The 24,540-nt window shown below is 38.2% G+C and overlaps 2 protein-coding genes across 4 annotated transcripts in view; one reads left to right on the top strand and one right to left on the bottom strand.

The window, feature by feature from the left end:
- Positions 1–24,540, top strand: part of CMSS1 (cms1 ribosomal small subunit homolog) — a 216,048-nt gene that overhangs the window by 14,211 nt on the left and 177,297 nt on the right. The gene's annotated exons all lie outside the window — the stretch shown is intronic.
- Positions 1–24,540, bottom strand: part of FILIP1L (filamin A interacting protein 1 like) — a 182,711-nt gene that overhangs the window by 12,381 nt on the left and 145,790 nt on the right. For 2 of the 3 annotated variants that reach the window (XM_021545501.3, XM_021545499.3), the window contains exon 7: positions 4,051–6,787. In XM_021545501.3, the coding sequence (XP_021401176.2) occupies positions 4,051–6,787 (2,737 nt within the window). Of the gene's footprint in view, positions 1–4,050; positions 6,788–22,642; positions 22,743–24,540 lie in introns of those variants that run through there. The other variant, XM_021545503.3, reaches the window with a different exon arrangement.

Here is a 24,540-nt window from a genome sequence, read left to right as displayed (position 1 = left end):
ATCCATTGAATCTTACTCAGAAATAGAGCTGTACAATTCTGTTTCTGATTATTTTTCCCCCAGTGTGGGGAGCACGCCTTCCTACTCCTTGCATGACATGCTTACATACAGATCTTTTTCCTATTACAGCTTCACATACTGTCCCCAGACACCATATTGGCTACGGTGCTTTGGATCAGGAAGATTAGCAGTCTGCTCCTGTAATTTCTGTCAGTTCTTTTTCTTAATTAGTGGCTTGAAAGAAGGTCTTTAAATAACTTGAAATACTACTTCACAGTTGATGGATGGGTGCTTTGGTCTCAGATTACCATTCTCGATTGGTATTCTCTGCTTTTCCTCCTTTTCCCTCCCTCCCCTCATCCATCCTCCCTGTAAGGACAAAAATTGCAAGTATTTATTCTGAGAAATTTAATCACATAAAAAGAATGGCATAAAATGCTGAGCACCAAAGTGTTGGTGCTGCCTTTGCTTGTGTCCATTTGATCATTCACTGAAATAAACCCAAAAAGGTGAAAGAAAGTGGGCTAGTGACTGCTGTCATTTTTTAATCAGTTAATTCTCCCTTTCTTTTGCTGGGAACTAAAACTAAAGGAGAAAGGGTAGATTTTTAGACCTTAGAGATGCTTGCCAAGAGTTTTGGGAAAGAGAAGGATTGATGTTATGATCTGCTGAAAACTGTTTTTATGCTCTCTTTCAGTTTAATTCCTCTGATATATGCTTCTTATTATATGACCTTATTTCCCTGTAATATTTCAGTGAACCATTAAATACCTGTCAGGCTTTTGAGCAACTGCTGAAAGCAAAAGTGTCTCAGCCTCCAAATTAACAGCAATACTTACCACTTACAGAGTAGTTGAAATCCTAGAAAAGCTGCCTTACTTGTCAAATTTTAATATGATTATGCTTGATGTTTTTGTTTTAGACTGTTTGAATCAATGTGCAGATAATTTATTCAAATTTTCTTCTTGCTCTGCTGTTTTTTTATTGTCTGCCAAGGAAGCAGGTGGCTATTCCCACTCAGCAAAATGGAAATACTTTGAAATATGGAGTGATGATTTGAACAACTCAAGATTAATTTGTAAATCAATAATTTGACTCCTTAAGCTATGCTTTCTGTTTGCTATTTTATGATAAAATTACAGCTAAATTCTTTCTGTTTAAACAATTAAGTTTCAGCTCTCAGCTGGATACATCCAGGTGCTTATTTTCTCTGCTTTGAAATTGATCTTGGGAATTCAAACTGAACAAACCTGTTTCATTGTGCAAATCTTATTTTCAGGCAAAAATAATTATTTGATATCTTTATCTCTTGGAAAGACTGACAAAAATTTTGCTGTGAAGTCAGTTAAATCTACACAGAGGTTATTTCATAAGTAGGGGAATGTAAGCATCCCTTAATCAAGGTGTGTTTTCAGGAAATGTAGCAATTTCATTTCCAGGCAGTGCTGATGCTTCTTACTTAGGAGTTAATGGTCATAAGTTGCTGCTTCCTTTGTCTTTTGTTAATTGGACAGTTACTGATAAATCACTATGACAATCATTATGTTGTAGGACAGGGACAAAAGTACTGTCCTGTTAAATAATTATAAATGGTGTGAACTTTCATCTGGGTTTTGTATTCAGATCTAGCTTTAAAGACTGAACTTCCTTATTCATAATAGCTTGGTAATTGTGTGCTTATTGCTATGCCCTTATTTGTACTTTTCTTTTATAAGATATTCTAATAGATGTCCAGGTGGTTAATGATCAACACATTTCTGTGTATTTTTGAAGGTAGATCTGAATTTTTTTTTCCTCCAGGTTTTTTAGGTCTAACTGAAGAAAATTGTCTCTGGAGGACAAGCATTAGTACTTGAATTTTTGGAGAATTTGGTATCTGTTAGTATGCTGGCAAGTGGCTACTTTGGACGCAGTTACTCAGTGCCATGCTTGTAATGTGTTCCTGCAGAGATCTTGGGTATAGATCAGCAGGATATGCAGTATCCTAAAGAACAGAAGTGCAGCAAATGTATTTGGGAGGTACTGATTTTTGGGCTCTTAACTGAGCCCTGCAGTTGAGAATGTGCAGCCTGAATGTAATTAGGTAACTTGTTCGTATAGTTAACATGCTCTAAAAATGTTATGATTTTACTTTGCCTGAGTTCTGGCTGCTGTCTTCATCAGCAACTTTTGCTGAGGTAGATGCGAGTCAAAGTTTGCTTTGCAGAACAAGACTGTGTACTCTTTCTGACCCAGGTCTTGGTCAGAACTCACTTGGGCAGCCATGGAGATTGTGAGACAAAAAAAGAAAGAAGGACCAGGTTATATAAGCTGGGGCTGTGCAGGTCCACACACAATTTGTCTCTTTGAAATTGCCATTGTTCAGCTGTAATACATATATTATTATCCATTTCTATCACATATCTTATATAATTCAGTATTTTTTTTTCTTCCCACTGTTTACTGAAAAAAAGGTGTATATGGGCAGTGGACTTTGCTTTTCAATAGAAACTGTTCTAAAAGCAGTTATTATCTACAGTTATAAACATCTAATTTCTGTCAATCAAAAGGACTTAAAATGATAAAGTCCCCTTGTTATGTGAGATCATGGGCCAAAGTTCTTTGCTGAATCCGTTGCTAAGTTATACTGCAGAAACAGTTTTTTCCTCTGGGGAATATAGGCAGAATAAAGATATGGTTTTAGTGAATAGGGACTTTCTGCTTACTTGCAAACTTCCTTGTTGATAAGGAGGATGCAGTTTTTAATTTTTTAAAAAATAATACATACTACCACTTGAAAGCATCAAATTTATGGGCATTTAACTTTTTAGAATAAGAACAGTTGTTACAATTCAGATTTGGAGTGTACAGCTTTTGTGAAAAAGAGGAGTTTGAAAGTGCATTCCGGATCTTCTGGACTGATTTACTTTGTATGTGAAGCTGCTCCACCACCAGCAATATTTCATGTGACATTAAAATTGACTGTTTGGCACATTAAATTTCTGTGCTTTTCCTAGGCACAAACACTGTAATTGTCACTGAAATTCCTTAACCTGCTTTGTCCATTCTGTGTGGCACTCCTATTTGTCCCAGACCCAGAGGCCTGCATGTTTGCAGACCTGATCTACTATTGCATCTTAATGCTCCTACCAAGCTTTCTTTGTCTTATGAAGTGAAAAACATGAAGGTATGCCATAGTTCGGTAATCTTGTTTCTTCTTCAGTGTACTTGTGTGATGTATACTGTTTGTCAGATTTTGTGGCTAGGACTTAGATGAAATTTGAATATTGTGTGTAAATCTATTCTCCTGAGTTATTGTTTAGAAATAGAAATGTTGCTGTTTCTTGTTTTACAGCATACCTAAATGATTGCAGTTTTTCTGTTATATTGGAAAAAAACCTTGTTTGGAGATAATGACTTTGTGATACAAGCTTCTGAACTCGGTTCACTTACAAGCGAAGTTTGCGGGGAGATTTGAAAAGAGTTTTAACCAAACGCTATTATACAATACATAATATTTTGTGTGTGATGTAGTGATAATTACCTGAAATGAGAGGACTAGAAGAAATTGGGAAATAGCAGGGAAGATAATGAAACAAGTCTTATCTGAAGATAGCAGGCAGTATTAAGACTTAATTCAAATTCTACCATACATGCAGAAAAAATACAAACCACACATAACAAACAAAAAATATTCAGCAAGCAATGATGAAAATAATCAATTATTTACTGTTCTTTTGTAATGTTAAAATATTTTACCAAGGCAAGTTGCAGTCAAAAGTAATGTGAGTTATTTTGAAAATGGCAATACATAAAGATGCATTTATACAAGTGCAAGACTAAATATTTTACATAACTGTATTTCAATGAGAAGATATACAGTAAGTGCACACTTGATAACACTAAGCAGGCAAAACTTAACGTTAGTTCCATATACTGTTGTATAGTTCATGCACAGATCTTTCCCAAAGTAAAGAGGCTGTTCCAAATAATTCTTGCTGGGATGAAAAACAGGATGGGTTGCTGGTAAGGGTGTCAGCATGGATGGGGTCAGTTATAGACATTACTTACTGTAATTTGTGATTGCCGTGGAAGAGGAGTGGCTGTTGGTGTGATAGTAATACTGCTGGTGATTTTATTGGTAGGCTTAGTGGGTAGGCCATTAGCTAGTGCTGGAGTTCTGTTGTCTTGCACTGCATTGCAAGGGCTGATGGGCTTGGAAGTGGTGAGAGCTTGGACATAAGGACTTCCTAAATGAATGTGGATTTTGTTATCCTCAGTAGTTATTACACTTGATCCTGTACTGTTGGATCTCTGAAACTGCCACGATGACTGCCTGTCTGGGGATACTCTAAAGACAGCGTGCTTGGCTCCCATTTCCAAAGGCTCCGAGGAGAGGGTTTGTTCCTGAGAACTTGAGCTGGGCAAAGCCAAAGGGGACATTGTTCTTTCAGGAGTTAAAGAACCACACGATTCAGGAGTTTGAGATCTTGCAAAAGTAGTAGTCATAGTAATAGGTGAAATTACATGTTCTGGGGTCACGTAACCTTCTCCTGCTTTTGATTTTATGGGTGTTAAGGAGGCGTTTTGAATAATGGTTATTCTTTGCTTTGGAGTGCCACAGTTGGGTATAACTGCTGTGCTTGTGTAGGAGTGAGGGCTTTCAGTGGTAGGACTGGTTATTTCAAGGGTTGCTGTGTTCTGTCCATGGTCTGGAGTGACTTTTATGTGAAGGGGTTGGCCAGGTGTATGGCTTAGCACTAGATCTCCAGCCTGTGCACAGTTTCCATTTTGCTTTGTGTGTATCTTTCCATTTTGAGGATGGCTCTCTTTGGACTTCATCCAAGGGATCCATAATTTTTTGTTTGCAGCATTTGCGGTGGATGAGTTGCTTTTGAAAGACACTGTTTGTTCCTCCTCATTACTGCTGTCTTCATAGAGCTGCCCATTTGTGACCATACGCTCTAAAGGCATGAGGGTTTTGTAATCAGGTGGTTCATTGTCTGCTGAATCAGTTTGGATTTCTTTAGAAAAAACTTGCACATCTGGAATTTTCTTTCCATTGAGACCAGGCCTGGTGTTCTTGCTGAAGGATCTGTACCTCTCCAGTTCTTTAGTGAGGTTTTCAATTTCTCTTGCTAACTCCCTGTTTTTGTTTTCTTGCTGGAGGAGTTTATTCTGTAAGACTGTGTGATCACCTCGCAGGTGACAGATTAGGTCTTCTGCTGCCACGTATTCATGAACTTTCTCTTTCAGTGCATCTACTTCTCTGGAAAGGTGACTCGATTTAGCTTCCTCTTCTTTGAGTTTCTTAAAAAGGCGCTCCTGACTGGACTCTGCCTTTTCCGTTAATTTATACCTGGCCAATTCCATTTTCACAGCCTCCAACTCCTCTGAGAGGAGCTTGGCTCTGTCCTGTTCACTGACGTATTTTCGTTCTAGAGACTCAAATTCATCTTCAGTTTTCATAAGATCATCTTCTACTGACTTCATTTCATTGAGCTTCTGCTTAAGCCTCTCAACTTCTTGAGAAAGCTCTTTGATTATGTTGTTTTCCTGCTGCAGGGAGGTGCTAGATCTAGTATTCTCCTTACGTTTACTTTTAAGAAACTCTTTTTCAACATCTTCCAGAGACTGAAGTCTTTTACTTAGAATATTCACTTTGGAAACAAGATCACTTCCTTTCTCCTCCTCTGCTTTGAGTTTGTTTTTCAGTTCATCTCTTTCTTTTGTAACACTGGACATTTTTTCCTCTGCAACAGATTTTGATTTCAGTGCCTTTTTACTTTCCTCCATCAGCTTTTCTGTAACTGACATCACTTTATTTTGTTCCACCTGAAGCTGAGAAGTTGCAGCTTGCAGCTTTTCTTCTGTTTGCTTTATTTTTTCACCCATAGTTTTTCTTTCATCCACAAGCATCACTGTTAAACTCTTCAGCTTTGTTAAATCTTCTTTAAGTGTAAACTCAGTTTTTTCTAACTTGCTTTCAATTGCTTCAAGCTCGCCAACTCTAGCTTTTAAACCATCAAGCTCATGGGACAACTGCTTTGTTAAATTTTTTTCTCTTTCTAGGCTGCATTTCAGGGAGTAACATTCCTGTTTACTCTTGTTGAAAGCATCTTCTAGTTTCTCCAGCTCCATAATTCTTTTATTAAGTTTATCTACTTCCCCTTTAAGGTTCTTGCTCTGTGATGCTTCTTTTTCTAACTTTCTATTAAGTTCTCTGCACTGGTCTTCCATTTTTGTGAGCTCTTCATCTTTTCCTTCCATCTCCAGCAGTCTTTTCCGTAGTTCTTCTACTTCAGTCATAAGTGCAGCGTTCCCACACTCCCCCTTATTTATCTTATCCCTTAGGTCTTGCAGTTCTTCTTCTGCCTTTCGCAAAGATTTGTTGGTCTCTTCCAGCTCATCGATTTGCCGGCTCAGAGACGTTAATTTGAGCCGGAGCTGGCGGTTCTGACTGTCTTCATTGGTTAGTTTGGCCATCATTTCTTCTTGGTCTTGGGAAATCTTACTGCTCTGGGAGTGAACTTCAGCCTCCAGCCTGCTGGATTTCTGTTTTTCTTCTTGAATTTTTGCTTCAGCAAAAGTCAGCTTTTCGTGTGCTTGTTCTGTAGAAGTGGTTAATTCTTGAATTTTTTTACTTTGTTGATTCAACTGCTCAGTGAGTCTTTGCTGTTCATCCACCACCATTAAAGCAAAGGATTTCAGTTTAGTCAATTCTTCTTTCAGTTTAGATATTTTCTTGTTGTTTTCCTTTTCTTTTTTTGCCTGATATACTGTCTCTTGTTCAAGAAGCTTTTTCAGTCTGTGGGAGGAAATAATATTGTATTTTGAAGCCATTTTAGTGGGCATTTAAAAACACACTTGAAATATTACTATATTTCTGCCAAATGTCCATGAACATCCACTTGTAACTATAAGCAGACCTCTCCTTGAAGCATTATTTGGAAGTGCCCACTGGCCTTACTTCCAATTCAGAAGTTCTTTTGTAATGAACACTTCAGCATGATCAGACTCAGCAACTTCAGTTACTGTGCATCTTTAATTACATTTTCAAATTTCAACAGGGATCAGTGCAACAAAACTATTTTGTTATTCTGCACTGGAACTGCACTTCTCTCAGCTGTTTGCTGAGGCCAGGTATGCGCGTGCAAGGTTTTTTTTTTGGTTTTTTTGTGTGTGTTGTGCTTTTTTTTTAAAGAAATGTTATTATTATAATGCTTAAGAAGTTAGGTCAGTGCAGCCCTCAAGGGCAGATATAATTTACAGCATCATAAAACTCCTAGCTTTGTTACTTAAAAACCATCCTAATATTTAACAATTAAACCTTAAGGACATTTGAGTATTTGAAGGAAATGTAGCCACATTGGGCAGTTAGGCTGCCTAATGTGAATTCCTAAGCAGCACAGCAGAGCAAAATGAGGTAAGTGTCCTTAATGAAAGTGCAGGCTTGTGACTTCGTATCAAACACACACACACACACACACAAATGCAGTCAGCAGATAAACAGGCATTCAGTTGTGCCTTTTGAACTTAACAAAGCCCAAATGTCTTAATGTGTGTTAGGCCTGGATTTGCAGATATGCCTCAGTGCATCCCTGCTTTTACATGATTCTTGAAGGTTTTCATGATGATTTTCCAAAACTAGTTCTACAAGTTTATGTTAATACTCAGTCTTTTTGGGAATGCAACATACTTAATTAGCAAGAGACTTGGGATAACATGCATTTGTTTATGTAAGATCCTAAGAAACCTCCAAATACCTCAACTTCTTAGGTTCTTTTGTGGATGTTGCTTTGTCAAAGAGATGCTTGTGGAGTTAATCTAAAGTATGATTAGGTTTGGCCAGAACATATGTTTCCTTCCAATTACATTTTTCCTACAGTTAAGATAAATATATTCTGGTATTAAACAAGAATCTGAAAAGCCTAGGTTGAAGTCACAAAGAATTAGAATTTGTATGTCATTCATAAGAATGGTACAGACTCAAGTTGGATAGATCCTGTTATCCAAACTGTACTTGTACAAAATGACTTTTTAGGCACCCATGTAACTTTATTCCCCCCCACCTCTGAAATATGATGACAGCTGTCTAGAAGCTGCTGCTGAGACATAGGATTCCTGTTCCACACTTGTCTGGGGTCACTCTTGTGATGTCCACGTCCAAGTGATGAGTCTTTACAGCTTCCCACTGACAAGGTCCTGTCTCAGCCTCCCCTTTAGTTCAGGAAGAGCTTAGATAAGAGTCTCCTTTGCACAGCTTTAATGAGCTGTTGACTGACTGAAGGCATCTATTCCTGGGCAGTAGGCTGCCTCAGCAGCATCCCCTTTGGAAGCAATGTAATTTTCCTGCACAGAGAGGAAGCCCTCATCATTGTACTAGTGTCCACTGGATTTGTCTGATGGTGGTGATGTTGTATAGAAATCCATAACAATAAAATTTCTTATAACATCTTCATAGTCCCTACTGTTTCTACTCTAGTGCCTAAGTTGCACTATGTTGAAATGCTTTGTATGCAAAATTAACAGAATGGGAAATAGCCATAAATATAAAAGACTTGAAGCAGTCACAAATTCTGTACAACAGTCAATTAACATAATAGGGGAAACAGATATGAAAATGTATAAATGGAGAGGGAGAGCTTTGTGAAATGAGTTTGAAGGAATGCTGCTGGTTGACAGAACAACTAATGGGGGGAGGACTGTGCATCTCAAAGACAGCTTTTCACTGTGTCCATGGTATATAAACTTCTGTCCCCTCTTCAGTGCTACTTTCAGTTCTAATTCTTTTCAGTGTAAAAATCTTTTTTCCCTCCCCACCCTTGTCTCTGAATGCTTTAGTAGTGAAGTTCAATTGATGATTTACCGTTGCCATAGCTATAAAACCATAACAGAAGCACAACTAACAATTTCATTTGGAATGAACTCAGATTTTGTGTGTGCATGAAGTTAAGACATACTAATATGGTTACTTGGACTTACTAGCACTTGATTTATTGCTTGCTTCACTGTAATTTATTTTTTAAGGCAGATTTAGCTGTGGTCATTAATACCTTTGGTAATCAGTGTTTTTACCCAACACTTCCATATTAACTAGTTGATGTCTTTCTGGCCAAGTGAAAGTCTTAATGATCCAGGAAGTCATGCCTCTTACACTGTTTTGGAAAGAAGCTCTTATGCCAAATAGTAACAAACAATTGTAATTTTCATAGAGATGCTGTCTAAATTTTTTTTATGATTCAAGTAGATGATTGAGGATAAATAATGAATAAAATGAGTTGACAATCAAGTCAAGTCTGGTGAAGTCTATGTTGCCTGGGCTTTTTGAACAGAAGTCCCTTTATTTCTTGTTACCTGGATTGTTGTGTAAAGATTTACAAGAGAGTCTGTTTCTTTCATCATGCCTAAATTCTTTGGGTATTTAAAAATTATTCCTTCATTCAAAAGACAAAGTGCAGTTTTAACATTCAAACAGACTCACAAGCAAATATTTGTAATAACTGAGATATGTTTCATTTTTAAAAAAATACTTCTATAAAATCACTTGATTGAAGTTAAGAGTATAGCTCAGCAACTAGGAGTTAAATGATTTTAATGTGTTTCTAGAAAGAAAAAAGGAATGTATTAAGCATGGTATATTTTTTGATACTGTGTCATTAAGTTTTTTCACTTGCTTTTGATAACTGTTTGCTTAGTTATATATTCCTATACAGAAAATCCCACAACACTGCTGAATAGATAGTGATTTCTTGGATAAAGATTGATATTTTAAGAAGTTAACTGGAAGTCTGTTAATATTTGCAAAGAATTTTCCTTGGCTGCTGGGTTCCTGTTTCATGGTTCAGTAGGTCAGTGACTGTGTCTGCACATACGCACTTAGGAATGAAAGAGGACCCTAAAATGTTTGAGGGTTTTGGTGTTATTTGTTTGCTTGTGTTCTTAAATTAACTGCTTAATTTTGGTCAGGGCTTTTTTTTTTTTTTTTTTGGAACCTGAGTTCTGTGGGTCAGTGCTTGGTTATGTATAGTATCTGAATTAAGAAGTCATGTGCTTAAAGAAGTGCTTTAACTGATAATAGTACTTAGTGACTTTGGTGATAGTGTAAAAATACTTTGTGTTAACTTCATCCAATATACTGTCTTCCTGAAGAATAGTATCCAGAGTATCTGAGAGAGCAATTTTACTGAAAATATGCAAAGGTCAAAAAAATTGGCTTAAATAAATAATAATTTTTAAAAAAGAACAGACACTCCCCTATCCAATAATTTTTTTATCATTTTCTTTGCCAGCTAAATTTCATGATCATGTAATTTTGTAATGGGCAAAGGTAGGTATATAATTTAGATAAAGCTTTTACACAACTCTTAAGCAGCTGACTTCACAGGACTGCAACAACCGTTTCTGAATTGAGGCCAGCAAAAACAGACATTGAAAATTGTTTTTATGAACATGACTGATAGGTAGTTAAAGAGAGTCAGGGCAGTGTCTTATTACTTCAGAGCTTCTGTTATAAATTATTGCTTTATTGTGGCTTAATATTGTACTTATTTGCAATACCAGTTAACTGCTCCTTTATTTCCTGGAAGAAATTGTTTTTCTCAGCCCTCCTCTGTCCATTGTTGTTTCCCTCAGTATGCAGGCTACAGTTTATTGGTGTTAACACCATGCATTCAATTGTGTTGTCTTGTTTTCCTTCATTTTTTTCAAGTGCATATAGTTTCAGCTACACTACATTATATTTGACAAGATAATGACTGTATTCTCTACAAGATGTGGAGAGTTCCATAACAGTTCACTGTCCTGGTGTCATGTCACAACATTTTGTTTTTAAGAGGGACTTTCCATTTTCCTGGGGTGGCATATATTACATGGAGATTTGTTTAATTTGTTTTTACAGTATTCTAAGGGGATGACTTTTCCTTTGAGTTTCACAGAAACCAAAGAATGTACGGGAGGCTGAGATTGCAACAGTTTTGTTTTAAATTTTTTTTTTAGTTTGTTCTAGAATGAGTTGTTACTCTTTGAATAATAAGAATAAAATTTTTGACTTTTTTGTTTATTTAAGCAGTGTTGTAGTGGTAACTGTAGAAAAGGCTGTCTGTCTTCTGAGGATGCAAGTGAAATAGGTACTGGTTTGTAAACCTCAGCTTTTGTCTTTCCAGTGTTGTGGAGTTTTTAATGTACATATTGTCAATATCTGTATCAGACCATTCTTCAGAAATGATAGTGATTTTTAATTTCTGTGATTCTTTTTTTTTTAATCATAAAGATACATATTTTTTACTAGGTTATGCTCTTTACTTTTCTACAGATCAAAGACGTGGTTTATGAGAGGTTCTACAGGTTATTACACAAGGGAGACTTACTTCTAAAGTTTTTGGACATATGCTTGAATTTCCCCTGGTACAAAGCAAGTAAAAGCTTTAAGCTGAAAGCTCTTAAATGTGGATGAAGTCATGCCTTTTCCTCTGAGGCACTCTTCCCAGTTAGCAATAAGACATGGTCTGGCCTTTAATAAGAGAAGAAACATGCTTCATCATTTCTGGTAAATCTTACACGTTGTTGTAATTTTTTGACACCAGTGCAGTTACATACGTATTTTTGTAAGAAAGCCAGTCTGTGCCTTCCACAGCTCATTGAAACAAAGTTTGTGTTTGTTAACATATTTCTGGTCTTGGGAGGGCTATGCCTTTTTTTGCTTTTGCTTTGCCTACAGTTCTGTTTATCGATGTGCAGTTGTTATGAAGACATGTTACAGCTTTTTTTATGGCTCTCTATTATCTTTATTAATGCTTCTTTTTCTCCTGTCATAAAGAAAGTCAAAAGCCTTTGAAATTACAGCAGCAACAACATACCATAGATGTTGTGTAATCTGCTGGCTTCATCTGAATCAGTCAGCACTTCCCAGCAGAATGTGAATACTTATTTTAAAATTTGTTTTCCATTACATTAATTTGCATCTGTAAATTTCAAAGAATTTGTTTATGCTAGGATACAAACCTTCAAAAAGGGTGTCTCAGCTGCAAGGGACTGTGTAAGGCAAATTTCTCAATAAGGAAATTTATTTTATGAAATGAGAAATTTTAATGAGGGGACTGTGAGTTCTTATTACTCCACAGAATATCACAAAGTAATTATTGTTTTATCTGATGCTTCAAATGCTGACTTGCTTTACAAGTCCTAATAAAAGTCATAGAAGATGAATGGTATTGCCAGTTCAGGGTTAACGGGCAAAATTTCGCACGGATAACCAGATGTATTTAGCTGTGATGCTGAGTAAACATATGTAGATAATGCTTAAAAAATTAATTATTCTGGAACACTGATATTGTTTGTGACCATGATTTCAGAACTACTAAGCTGCTGAATATTCTTACTGGTGACACAGGAGTATTTGCACTCATAATGTTGCAAAATCTGAGGTAAAATCAGTGACAGTAAATGGTATGAGAAACTTTAAACAAATTTATATTGGTTATTTTAAGATTTAAGACGCGATAAACTTCCAGTTCAAGTAATTTTACTTCAGCACTGCAATTCATTTTTGTTATATTATGAAACCTCAGTTTAAGAAAAAAATTTTTTATCTTGAATTACATTCTTTCCTTATCTAGATGTTCTTGGAAGTCACTTATCAAAACATCAGTCTTGTGTAGAAAGCATTAATGCTTTCTGTGGCAATAAGGATTTGAATGTCAGTGTGAAAATTATGAATTCTGATGTTCATTTATAATCTTCTAATGGCAACCATCTGCAGTGTTTGAGATTATGATAGGGAGCTGGGAGTGAAGAATACACTGTCCTATTAAATTGTTGGCAGGTTTTTGGTTTGGTTTGTTTTTTGACTTGACTCCTTATCCTGAAAACATTTTAAATTAACACTAACCTGAGAAGATCATAACATTAATGGGCTTCACTTGAAGTTAGCCTTAAAAACTGGGTCCCAGCATTCAGCTTATTAGAAAATATGGCACAATGGACTGTGAGCTGGACTCTGATGTGGCACTGCTTTTGAGATGAACTCTGCTTTCTTCTTTCCTCTTTCTGGATTTAGCAACTGTGTCAAGTATTCTTTGAAGTCATTATCCACTACTGTTGGCATTTCAATGCCATATGATTCTGCACGCAGCATGACTTAATCCTCTCCTGTTCTGACTCTAAATACCTCAATAAGGTAACCAGCTCACAGGAAGAGCACTTAGGTTTTGTTAGTTAATAATTCAGGATTTTTTTTTTTTTTATATTACCATAGTGCATATTCACCACCTTCCCCTTCCTCCCCCAACTCTCTCAATGTCTCCCACCATACTGCCTGTAAAGTCAAAAATAAAGCCAGTAATTTCAGATGCAACACCAGAATTTGGAACTCTTCAAATTTACGTCAGCCAGCAAATTATAGTTTTGTAGATGGAAAGCTTTGTGAAGGAAATGGAAAGATGAACCACAAGAGATGTGGTATAGGGGTCAAAGCAATAAGACTAAGGCAGAACTTTTCAGTTACTAATCCAGGTCCTGGTTCTGTCTTGTCTTCATCTTTAACAAGTGAAATTTTGTGCCTGATCCTCAGATTTATTAAAATGGATAAACAGTGTTAACTTACAGTTAACAGATAACTTCTTCCTGTTACAGTTAACTTACTGTAACAGATGTTGAGAATTATTATTAATCTAAATAGGCTTTAGGTGCAGTAATTACACAAGAGAACTACTGTTTTTCATAATTTGTGATTTTTAAACAATGGTGTCATTGAAATGTTTGCATTTGATATTTGATGTTATATGCTAACAAGTTAAATTGATGGGAGGAATTGTGTGTCTTTATGAACCTGAGATTTGTTTCAAGTGCATACTTTAAGCAGTATTCCTGCTAGAATGTTATTGCTTGACCACCGTTACTGAGCTGTTTATAAAATCACCAGTGTGATAAAACACTGAATACTGCAGAGATAAACAGGTCAGGGCTTAATCCACCCTTACCCTGTGGGCAGGTGAACGGGTTTGCACTTTCTATTCAGTGTCAGTACTAGGAATGGATAATGTTGCAGCCTCCTGCTAGGATTTCCAGTGAAAACCTGTTCCAGGAGTTAACTCGGTGCCTGAAAACTGTTCCTTGGAGCCCTGCCTGTCTTCACCCCCACTCCCCATGGAGAGATCAGGCACAAACAAGAGAGTGCAGCTTGCCCAGGTTGTGGATACTTCTGGTGAGGCTGCTGCTAGACTGATGATCCCAGCCACGTGTGTGTGGTTTGAGTAAGGCAAATACTACTCCACTATCACTGCCATGCTGTGTTTACTGTTGCTGGAAGAGTAAAATTTGGAGGTGTGAGTTACTGTCTTGGCTATTTACTCTGCACCCTTCAGTTGATTGAGGAGTTTGCAGAAGTTCTGATTCTCTGAATCAGTCTGTTGCTTGAGCTCGCTGTAAGTTAGCAACCCTTAAGTCATATATTTACGCTTCAATTTAATGATACTGTTTTATATTCAGAGAACAGTCTGAGTTTTCTTTAAGCAATTTCTGTAGATAAATCCTGTGTTGTTTTTTTTTTGTATTCTGTATGTAACATATCATAGTGTGTAGGTTCAAAGTGGACTGTTTTTAAGGGGGGCACAAATGGGAAAATAGTTGCTGTTCTGGTATTTCATGCACCTGAGGCAGTGCTGGTGTTCCTGTCTTGACCAGAATTGGGCATAATTGTGCAAGGATCTAATTTATACAAACTTTTTTTAACTTCAATTAGTTAATATTTTTGGTATGACAGAAAATGGCACTCAGCCACATCTTGTTACTCAGAGGAGACCAGTTAGTTGTAAATGTCATTTTCCCATAACATTTACAGGAACTGGATGTTCTCTAAAACAACTTTAACACACATTTTATATAAAAATAAATGTCTGGGGCTGAATTTTCATCCATGGGCAGAGTAGGCACTGTGCCTATCTCTTATGCTAACCACGGCCTCAGTCATCAGCAGTGGTAAAATTTAGAAGTTTCCATACTGCCATGCTCACTTATACTTTTGAACTGAAGTCATCCTACTCGTGCAGCCAGCCCTGGATAAGCTGCTCAGTGGCCACTTGCTTCTAGACAGGTGCAACTTGTCTAGGAAACTTTAATATGCATTCTTCATGCTCAGTGTACAAGAATTTATGTCCTGAAATTGTGATTTAAACGACATAGATTAAACATGGTAAGTTAAATAAAGATACTTTAGTACTGAATGACACTGTTAGGACTGAGAGTTTGCCAGTAATTGGAGGAATAAGTCTGGTTGTAAACAATTAGACAAACATTCCTCCAAAATTATATAGGTGGTGTCACTGCTTTGCAGGAGGATTCAAATTCCATTACTTCTTGAGGGTTCTGTTCATACCCATAAATCTTTATTATATACATCCATCCTCAGACAAAAGTAAGCCCTTTTTCTGGTGTGCTTATTTCCTGAAGAAGCTCTGTGTACGTGTTTAATAAGATCAGACTGTTTGAAACTGGGCTTGAGTGGCACTCCGTTTCTTTTTTGTCAGAACACTTAAATCTTAATTGTTACTGCAAATTTAGCTTGAGGTATTTAAATTTGCCTTGATTCTAAATTGCATGAAACAGTGCAGTTGATGCTTTTATCAGGTTTGCTAATACAGTTGCAACTTTTTCTGGTAGCCAAGACTGTAAGTAATAATGTTAACAGCAATAGCGTTAATATCAAGCAGAAGTTTGTTTTGAAGCTAAATATTCATCTTTTCCCATAGACCTGCTAATGTGAGGGTTGCCATTTTCTGTGATGGGCTTGGCCACACTTCATGGTGGAGGCACAGGTGAGAGAGATGGTGGCAGTGCACTGTGGCAGGGTTAACCAGCTGAACTTCAAAGCTACAGGTGATGAAGAATCCTGCCAGTTTCCTGGTTTTCACTCTGTGACCTCCGGAAATGGTACTGGAACTTTTCCTTATGCACTACAAATTGCTTCTGCATACAGTTCTAGGTACTGAGCCTCTGTAGTGACCTGGCAGATAATTCATCTTGCTGTCTGTTGTAAACCTGCTAAGTGTTTGGAAGTTGTATTTTCTCCCAGTGGGCCTCTGGCCACACAGACCTGGGTGCACTTGCTCAATTATCTAAAGGTGCAGCACCAATGAATGTTTTGTCTAAAACATGTTAATCCTGAGCAAAGGTGCTGTTGTTCAGCACTTACGTTTACATGGTTTCTCCAAAATGATCCTCTTCAAAGAGGACTAACACATTGCTTTAGATTACTGGACAGGAAGCTACATTGGAGACCTAAAGATGATAGTTTGAGAATTTTTTTAGGTAGTTATAGTTCTAACCAAGGTTTACTTCACAGATTCTAACCAAGGTTTACTTCACAGATTTAATTCACAGTTCAATAGCAAATGGTAGTTTAAGTAGCTTCTTCACCTCTAATGAACTGTTTAACTGAAGAATGTCTTTTACTCTCAGGTCTGTTGATTATGATGTGTTGAAGTAATATTTTTCCATTTTTGTGCAGCCTTGATTGTACACTGTGTTAAAGATCAAATACTCTGCGTAAGAGTTAAAAGAAATTGGATCTTTTAGTCGTATGCCCACTCAGAGTGCCAATAGCAGTGTTTAGGGTGATTGTGGTGTTCTGGGTTTTTGAGCTAATTGTTCAGCAGCTGGAGTAACTTCCTTGCTTTGTAAAATAATTTTTTTATTTCTTAGGGTGAAAAAACCCTAAATTATTGGGATGAAAAAAGTGGATTTAACTAGTTCTAGCATTTCTGTGATCAATGATTTTTAAACTCTTTTAAAATTAGTCTCAGCAGTCTTCCTAAACCCAAAAGATATAATTACTTTTCCCATCTTTAGTTGTTTTCCAGCATTCTTTGCCTTTCAAAAAACTGTCATAGGAAAAGGCTTTTTTAGGAAATAGCAGGGTCACGTGCATGCAGGCTTCCCTTGTGCCTTCATATGAAGACTTTGAGTTCCTTGTTCTTTAAGGAACTGTGAATTCAGTTGAACATTCTGTGCCTTGTTAGTGTACCCCAAAGTGATTTATAACTCAGTATCATTATGTGACTACATTTGGCTACATGCCCTATTTAATCTCCCTTCTTGCCTCTTGGTTGATGGTCTGTGGTATTCAGGTTATAGTTTCTCATTTCAGATGTCACTGAAGGAGCTGTAGCATGCTTTCATGCACAGTATGTTTCTGATGTAATACATTTTAGCTTTTATCATTAATTTATAATGTGGTTTCAAATGGTGAAAATAAAGGAGTTCTCTCTAGCACAGCTTGCAAATTGTTTAGTTAACTGCTTTAATCTAGATGTGCGAGAGGGTCATTTTCAAGTTATGAAATGTTAGCAGTGTCGATTTCTGACTCCTCTTACCCAGTGAATCCTGACTGAAATAGGGAGATTTTGCTGTTTACAATCCTAGACAGCTTTCCTCCCCTGCCCTGTGTGCTCATTATATATCACACCTGTCCTTAGAAACACAGATTTTACAGGTTTTGGCATGCCAAGGTTTCTGGTCGCCTTTTCATTAAAGACAATTCAGTGTTTAGTCTGGGAGTTTAGTTTTTGGCTGCTAATTAAAAAAAAAACTTTTTACATGAAAGAGTATATAATAGTATTTTGCAAGTTAAGAAAAATGTTTCAGATTTAAGCATTAACGCTTCAGCGTTGCCATTTTTTTCCACACCTTCCTACATCCAGGTTTGTGTGTTCAAATACTGGGTTTCAGATATTTAGATTAGATATTTATATTCAGATATTTAGATTTCAGATATTTAGATTGGGGCTGCCCCCAATGTGGCATCGTTACACCCTCAGGTTCAAGTGACCAGTATAAATCACTCTCCTTTTTTTTCGGTATGATATGTTTTTGGTAACAGAATGGCTTTTCTGAGGTGTAGAATGTGCTTGACCAGGGCGTAGCATTTTGAAGTTGAAAACAAAAACAATGGTAGCATTTATTAGGTTTCTTCTGAGAAACCTCTTTGTGGCTAAGTAGAATAGAATCATGTTTGGGAATGTGATGGGTGATGTTAGTTTCAGGTAGACCAAACTTACATGTGATAAAATTTCAAAACCGATTTTCTTCATAATTAGACTTAATGACTGAAAGCTGTATAAATTGTACCAAAGAAAGATTAAATCCATTGAAAGCTGACAAAATTCAGTCAGCTTAAACTTAACTCTTAGATAGTTTTGTCCATGTGCTAAAATTCAATGTATAATTAAAATGTGAGTTTTATGAGTGCATTACTTTCTATTTTTAAGCAGCCAGTTTTATGTGGGTTTTTTATGGCAGTAGTATCATGCTGCTTCAGTTCTTAAAATTTTTCTTCATTCCCTCACTCTGTCATTGCGATAGTTGCTATGCAAACACTAGATAAGCTTTGTGCCTCTCATAAAAAAAGACAAAGTTTTAAGTCAGCTGACTGCAATGAATTGGAAAGAAAATGCTTTGAATATTAGGTCTAAGGCAGATTTTAAGAACTGTATCCATCATTTAATTGCAATTGCTGTGTTGCTTCCCAAGCCTTTGGAAGTCTATAAAGGATAATGAAGTCTGATGTATTGTTTCACATCCCTGACTTGTATGCAAGATGAGTGGTTTTTGTCAGGAGTGGATCTTTTCCCATCCGCGTTTTCCTTCATGTTCACTAGAGCTTTGTGTACCTACGTACGTCCATAAAGCTTTGGGAAGTTTGGGCAGCTGTGGGCTCTGGCTCCTCAGCTTTGAGCACGCAGCATGAAGCGGAATGGCTCAAGTCCTGCTGCTGTGCCCCAGCAGCTGCTCCAGTGGTCAGCTGCCCGGCTGAGGCCGAAGTCAGGCAGCTGTGTTACATCATCATCATGTGCACAACGAGCTGCAGCAACAAGCAGAGAGTCCGTGCACTTAGCAGCCTGGGTGACCGAGGTTAAGGTGTTGAGTTGTGCAGAAATGTTGTGTAGCAAGGTTGGGTTGAACTTTCACTCCCAATATTTCTATCTTGCTATTAAAGGAGGGTTCTATGATGATGTTGCTGGGTGTTCAGCCAGCATTTATTGTTTGCATGAGCATTCACCTCCTCACAGTCACACCAGCCCTGGTGAGGAACTGCTTTGGGAGGTGTTTTTTGTACTGTTTTTAACTGGTGGCTACAGACTGCCTCAGAAAAATCTTCAAATACATTGTGCTAGAAATTGTGAACACTGCAGAAGTGAGCTGTAACTGCCCCAGTGCTCCATTGGTGCATTGATGTGAGTGAGTGCAGCTACTGAACTTCAGGAACATCATGGTGCACTGGACATGCAGTCAAAGTGATTTTTGTCTTGCTGACAGAAAACACAGCAAACCTCATAAACAGCATAATGTAGTGAGAGGTGTTAAGAGTCAAAGTGTCCATTACTTGACTTAAATCACAAGACTGGGCACTATATTTAGAATTTTTCAGCAATGATTTTTGCCTTCTTGGAGCTGAGTAATACAGTTCAGTGAATGGTTGAACTAATCAAGCTTTCAACTACATCAAGGAGCTCAACCTAAACCCTAAGGGTGCCATGGCAGAATCTATTCAGTATAGATTGAAAACCCTAAGCGATTAAAAATTATTGCTAAGACAGTTTCTAAGTTCAAATCTTGCTGACAAGATAAAGTGTTGAGGAAAACTATTAATGAAATAAAACTACAGTTTTATACAATGGTTTTTAAAGATATGCCTTCCTACATTGTAAACTCCTTAGGATACTCTGACTTAGCCTTTTAAATGAATTTTATTCAGGTAGTACCACACCCAGAATTTGAGAACAGCTGCTCATAGCAAAGGTCCAGAGGAGCTGTAGTTGCTCAGTTGCCCATGCCAAAGTAAGTGTGGTAAAGAATTGCTCCTGAAGAAAAGTAGCAGTTTTTAAAGATATGCCACAGAGGGGAAACTAACTGGGAGTAAAACCAGGCTTTTTTTTAAAATCCCATGACAAGTGCAAAATTGGTAATTCATCATAGTATTAGATAAATAGTAAGAAATTTTGTTGCTCAGCACAAAACAAGAAATAATTTGATTTTACTAATACTGATGGGGAATAGAAACTATCCTTTGTCTTCTAGATCAAATCTCTAAAAATTCTGCTGTCAGCAGATGTTTGTCAGTGGAGGAAAGGGAAGTGATGGGAAAGGAACAAAGGGTCAATGCAGTTAGATAGGAAGCTGACTTTCATTTTAGAGGGTGTATTTGTTCTTAAAATGTTTTCACATTGGATGTTGTGAAAAATTACAACATCTAAATAAAAATTTAGATGAAATACAGTTGTTTAAGACTTGAGTTATGTGATGATTATTTTCTTTCACTGTCTTCTTTTACTCTTAATTAACAGAAACCAGCATTTTAATAACTTAAAATTAGGAATAGCAATCAATTAATACCCAAAACATGTTAAGAAATCTGATCTAATAAAGGAGTAATAGGGAGGTGGGGGGTGGGAGGGGGAACAGCAGTGAGACAGTTTAATCATTATGCCTCTATCTAATTATTTTGGAGTTTTACCAGTATAAATGAGAGCAAAATTGGTTCTGTAAGTATTAAGTGAAGAATGTTTTCTTTTTAATCTGAGGAAGACAGACTATGAGATGTAGACCTCTGGCTTTTGATAGATGTTATGATTTGTTTTAGGCCAGCAGTATTCAGAGTACAGATGGTACTTCAGATACTGTTAAAGCAGTAATCAGTGATAGAAATCCCTTCTTTGCTGGATTTCATCTTACCTATGGGGAGACTTTTTTCTTTTTTCTACTTAGGGCTTTTATCAAATTTATTGCATGCATAGCATTCCTGTTAATATCTTTTCTTTGCCATATTGTAGTCTTCCAACTTTTTCAGCTCATCCTTTCTACTCAGATACACTTTTTCACGACTGTCACTTAACTTTGGTTCCTAATGCATCTGTTCACAACATAGCTAAGTTTTCTGCTTTATAACTTGACACTGAATATTTAGAAAACTAATTAATAATTTTTAAACTGGGAGGACTCTGCAGATATGACAGAATAGTGAGCAGAAGACGTTTTAAGGGGCTCAGGATACTGATATGGGGTATTGTTTTTGTACTGTGAAATTACATTTGTTCTGGTTGCTAGGATTCTCTTCATTCTATATATACACTACACAGTGCCCTCTTCCCTGATTCTCTCAACAGAGGTATAAACTTTGCTTGTTACTAAAAAAAGAATATATTGGAAACATGGATGTGACTTTTATTTAGTTGCCAGGTTAATACTTATATTTGAAATGAAATGTCTCTTTATATTTACATTTTTAGAAGCATGTTGAAAATAACTGCTTCATATTTTCCCCATGGTTAAAGCAAAAAAAAAAAAAGTTATGAAAAAGTTCACAGAAGATATTTTAGCTCAGCCTCTAAATCTGTGAATGCATGATGCTATAACAATGCATCTGTTTGTACCAGCTTTGATTTTTCCTAAATATATAATTCAACAAGGATTTTGCAGGATTTATAACATCAAATAAAGGGAAGAAGAACTCTTACTTCTGTCCTAAAATTGCATTTATTTTTGTACTAAGGAAAAGGAGAACATACCCCAAAACCATGTTTTACCTGTAAGAATAGTTCAAAATTAAAGGTCTCAAGGTCTAACTTTTCTAACTTTTTAAATTACACATAGGACTCTGAAGAGCCCTGCTCAGAAGTTCCAATTTGCAAGTAGGACAGTTCAATTGACTTAATTGCAGCTGTTCCTATGAACAAAGATTTGACAGGGTTTGGCCCTTAATTAAGGGAGAGGACAGTGTAATTTTGCAAACTACGCAGGTGTGAATTGTAAACACACTGAAGTCTAATCTTTCAAGCTGCTTTGTGCCTCGTCAGAGTTGTTTTTCATTCCCTGTTTTCTGGAGTTAATAGCTGCAATACTGTTGAGCATCTTGCAGAATAAGCCTTGAAGAGAGCAGTGTGCTTTCTGATCCTCACACTCATCATGTGTTTGACCAGGCTTAAAAGTTTTTTTCATAAAAATCTGACAGTTCTGCCCTCTTGTGATTTGACACTTGCACGCAAGACACAGAAGAAGGAAGCAGTGTGTACGAGTTGAAAAGTTTGTTAGTAATTAAACTAGTTGCAATTCTTTCTTTTAGACATACATTAGTTTGCAATAAGACTATGCTATGTGGCAGTTTATACATTGCTCTGAAAACTACAGTAAAGTTGTCCAAAAGTACAGTAAACGCTTAGAGACGCGTGTGTGTACATGTCTACTAATACATAGCATATGCATGTAAATGCAGCAGAAAGAGAGGCAGTAGCTCTACCTAATATATTACAATACTGTTGGACTCCTTCCACAGCTTTAAATGCAGTCATGATTTTATCCGACCATTTGGAAAGTGTGTGTAATTCGTAACTCTCTCCTTCTTTAATGTTACGTTAATTCCGCGTCTGTTGCCTCCGCAGGAATTGTTTCAAAAGTGTTTTTTAGCGCTTGAAATTGTCACCCTATATATTATTCACCGGACATCTTCTAGATCTCCCTGTGCTGTTTTGGGGTATTTCATCGCTTCTGTTTCTCACCCCTGTTTGTTTTTCTTTTGGGAAGCGACTTTTAAAAAAAGAAGGTATCCCGACGGGAAAAAGCCCGAAGCGCCAGTGCTTGCCAGAAGCAGCTCGCTTCCCACCCTGTGCCTTACCTTGCGCGGCGGGGCTGTGGCACTCCGGGGCGGGCGGGTGCTGCGGGGCGCTGCGCGGTGCCATCGGGGCCGCTGCGAGCGCCGGGGCCGCTGCGAGCGCCGCGGCCGCTCCCGCGAACAATGAGCGAGGGCGCGGGCGGCCGAGCCGTGCGCCTGACGTCAGCGCCTGCCTTATAAGGGAGCGCGCTGCCCCAACGCGCGCTGCCCCAACGCGCTCTGCCCCGGCAGCCCCAACGCCTCTGGGCAGCCCCAACGCTTCTGGGCAGCCCCAACGCTTCTGGGCAGCCCGAACGCCTCTGGGCAGCCCCAACGCTTCTGGGCAGCCCGAACGCCTCTGGGCAGCCCGAACGCCTCTGGGCAGCCCGAACGCTTTTGGGCAGCCCGGGCGCCTCTGGGCAGCCCCAACGCCTCTGGGCAGCCCGGGCGCCTCTGGGCAGCCCGAACGCTTCTGGGCAGCCCGAACGCCTCTGGGCAGCCCGAACGCCTCTGGGCAGCCCGAACGCTTCTGGGCAGCCCCAACGCCTCTGGGCAGCCCGAACGCTTCTGGGCAGCTGGGCTTGCCCCCTCTGGGCAAACTCTGCCCGGCCGCCGCTGGACAGCCGGGCTCAGCCCTGCGCAGCTCGGCTCCCGCCGGGCAGCTCGGCTCCCTCCGGGCAGCTCGGCTCCCTCCGGGCAGCTCAGCAGCCTTCGGGCAGCTCGGCTCCCTCCGGGCAGCTCAGCAGCCTTCGGGCAGCTCGGCTCCCTCCGGGCAGCTCAGCAGCCTTCGGGCAGCTCGGCTCCCGCCGCGCAGCTCGGCCCCGGGCGCCGGCTCCGGCCGAGCCCCGCACCGTGCGAAAGAAAGGCTGCGTTTGTCCTCCCGCTCAGGGCCAAGGAGAATGTGCGGAAGGTTTGGGTTAGGGCAGTTCCTCTCTAGCGCTGATAATAAAGTCGTTAGGAGTTGTTACTGATTAGGTACAATGTTTACCACTTAGTCCCGCAGCCTACAGTTCGAAAACGGAAAATCTGAATTCCAAGTCATCTAGTTTAATTAGTTGTTCTAACAGAGATTTTTCTTTGGTTTTGTTTTGTTTTGTTTGGGTTATTTTATTCTATTATGACAGAAAAATGCAACTTTAGCTGAACTCCTCTGAGGGGGGATATGAACTTTGAGCCTTCCTTTTTTTTTTTCCTTCTGTAAAGAGTCGGGGTCCTGGGAGGATAGTATTTTATTTCCTGATGATGTAACTACAAAACAATTCTCTTAAGTGATGATGGGAAGGCCAGATGAAATCTGATTTTTTTTTTCTCTTCAATGTTTTTTCTACAAACCCCTTTCCTTTTTTGTATGTTTGTGTTTCAGCTAACACAATTAAGCAGTCCAACCAACTATTTTTAGTGAGAAGGTCTTGAAGAAATGAGTAGTTTGTTTTAATATTTAGGAAAGAGGCAGAAAGCCAAGAAATACGATTTAGATTGAAAAACTAAAAATGTATCTCTTGTATTCCCCATCCTTTAGTGTACACTGTGAAAAACACTGATGACAGAAGGAAGAAATACTGGAAATAGGTACAAAATTTGTTAGTGAAAATCCACTAAGGGTTAATGGGAGTCAGTGAAACACATTCCTTTTATGTTGCTGGGTGAATTAGCCCATTGAAAGGCATTTGAACTAGTAGGTGCATCCACAATTAATTTATTTGTAGCATTTGAATTTTAGTCATCTCTGTAGCTCAAGCCGTTCTCTGCCTGCCTTTAGTGTGTTTTGTCATATTGAACATAATGCTAACAATAAGGCAAGTTACTTAATTTGGGGGTGTTGTCTGTAGGTATGAAGACAAATGGTGATGAAGATGTTTGCATTTCATTAACAAGACAGACATCTTCTAGCTATCTTGCATATATTTACCCTGAGTGTAGCC

Source organism: Lonchura striata, chromosome 2 (assembly GCF_046129695.1).
Source record: "Lonchura striata isolate bLonStr1 chromosome 2, bLonStr1.mat, whole genome shotgun sequence".
Classification (NCBI taxonomy): domain Eukaryota; kingdom Metazoa; phylum Chordata; class Aves; order Passeriformes; family Estrildidae; genus Lonchura; species Lonchura striata.
The sequence above is the reverse complement of the archived record's forward strand: the minus strand, read 5'-3'. Positions and strand labels throughout refer to the sequence as shown.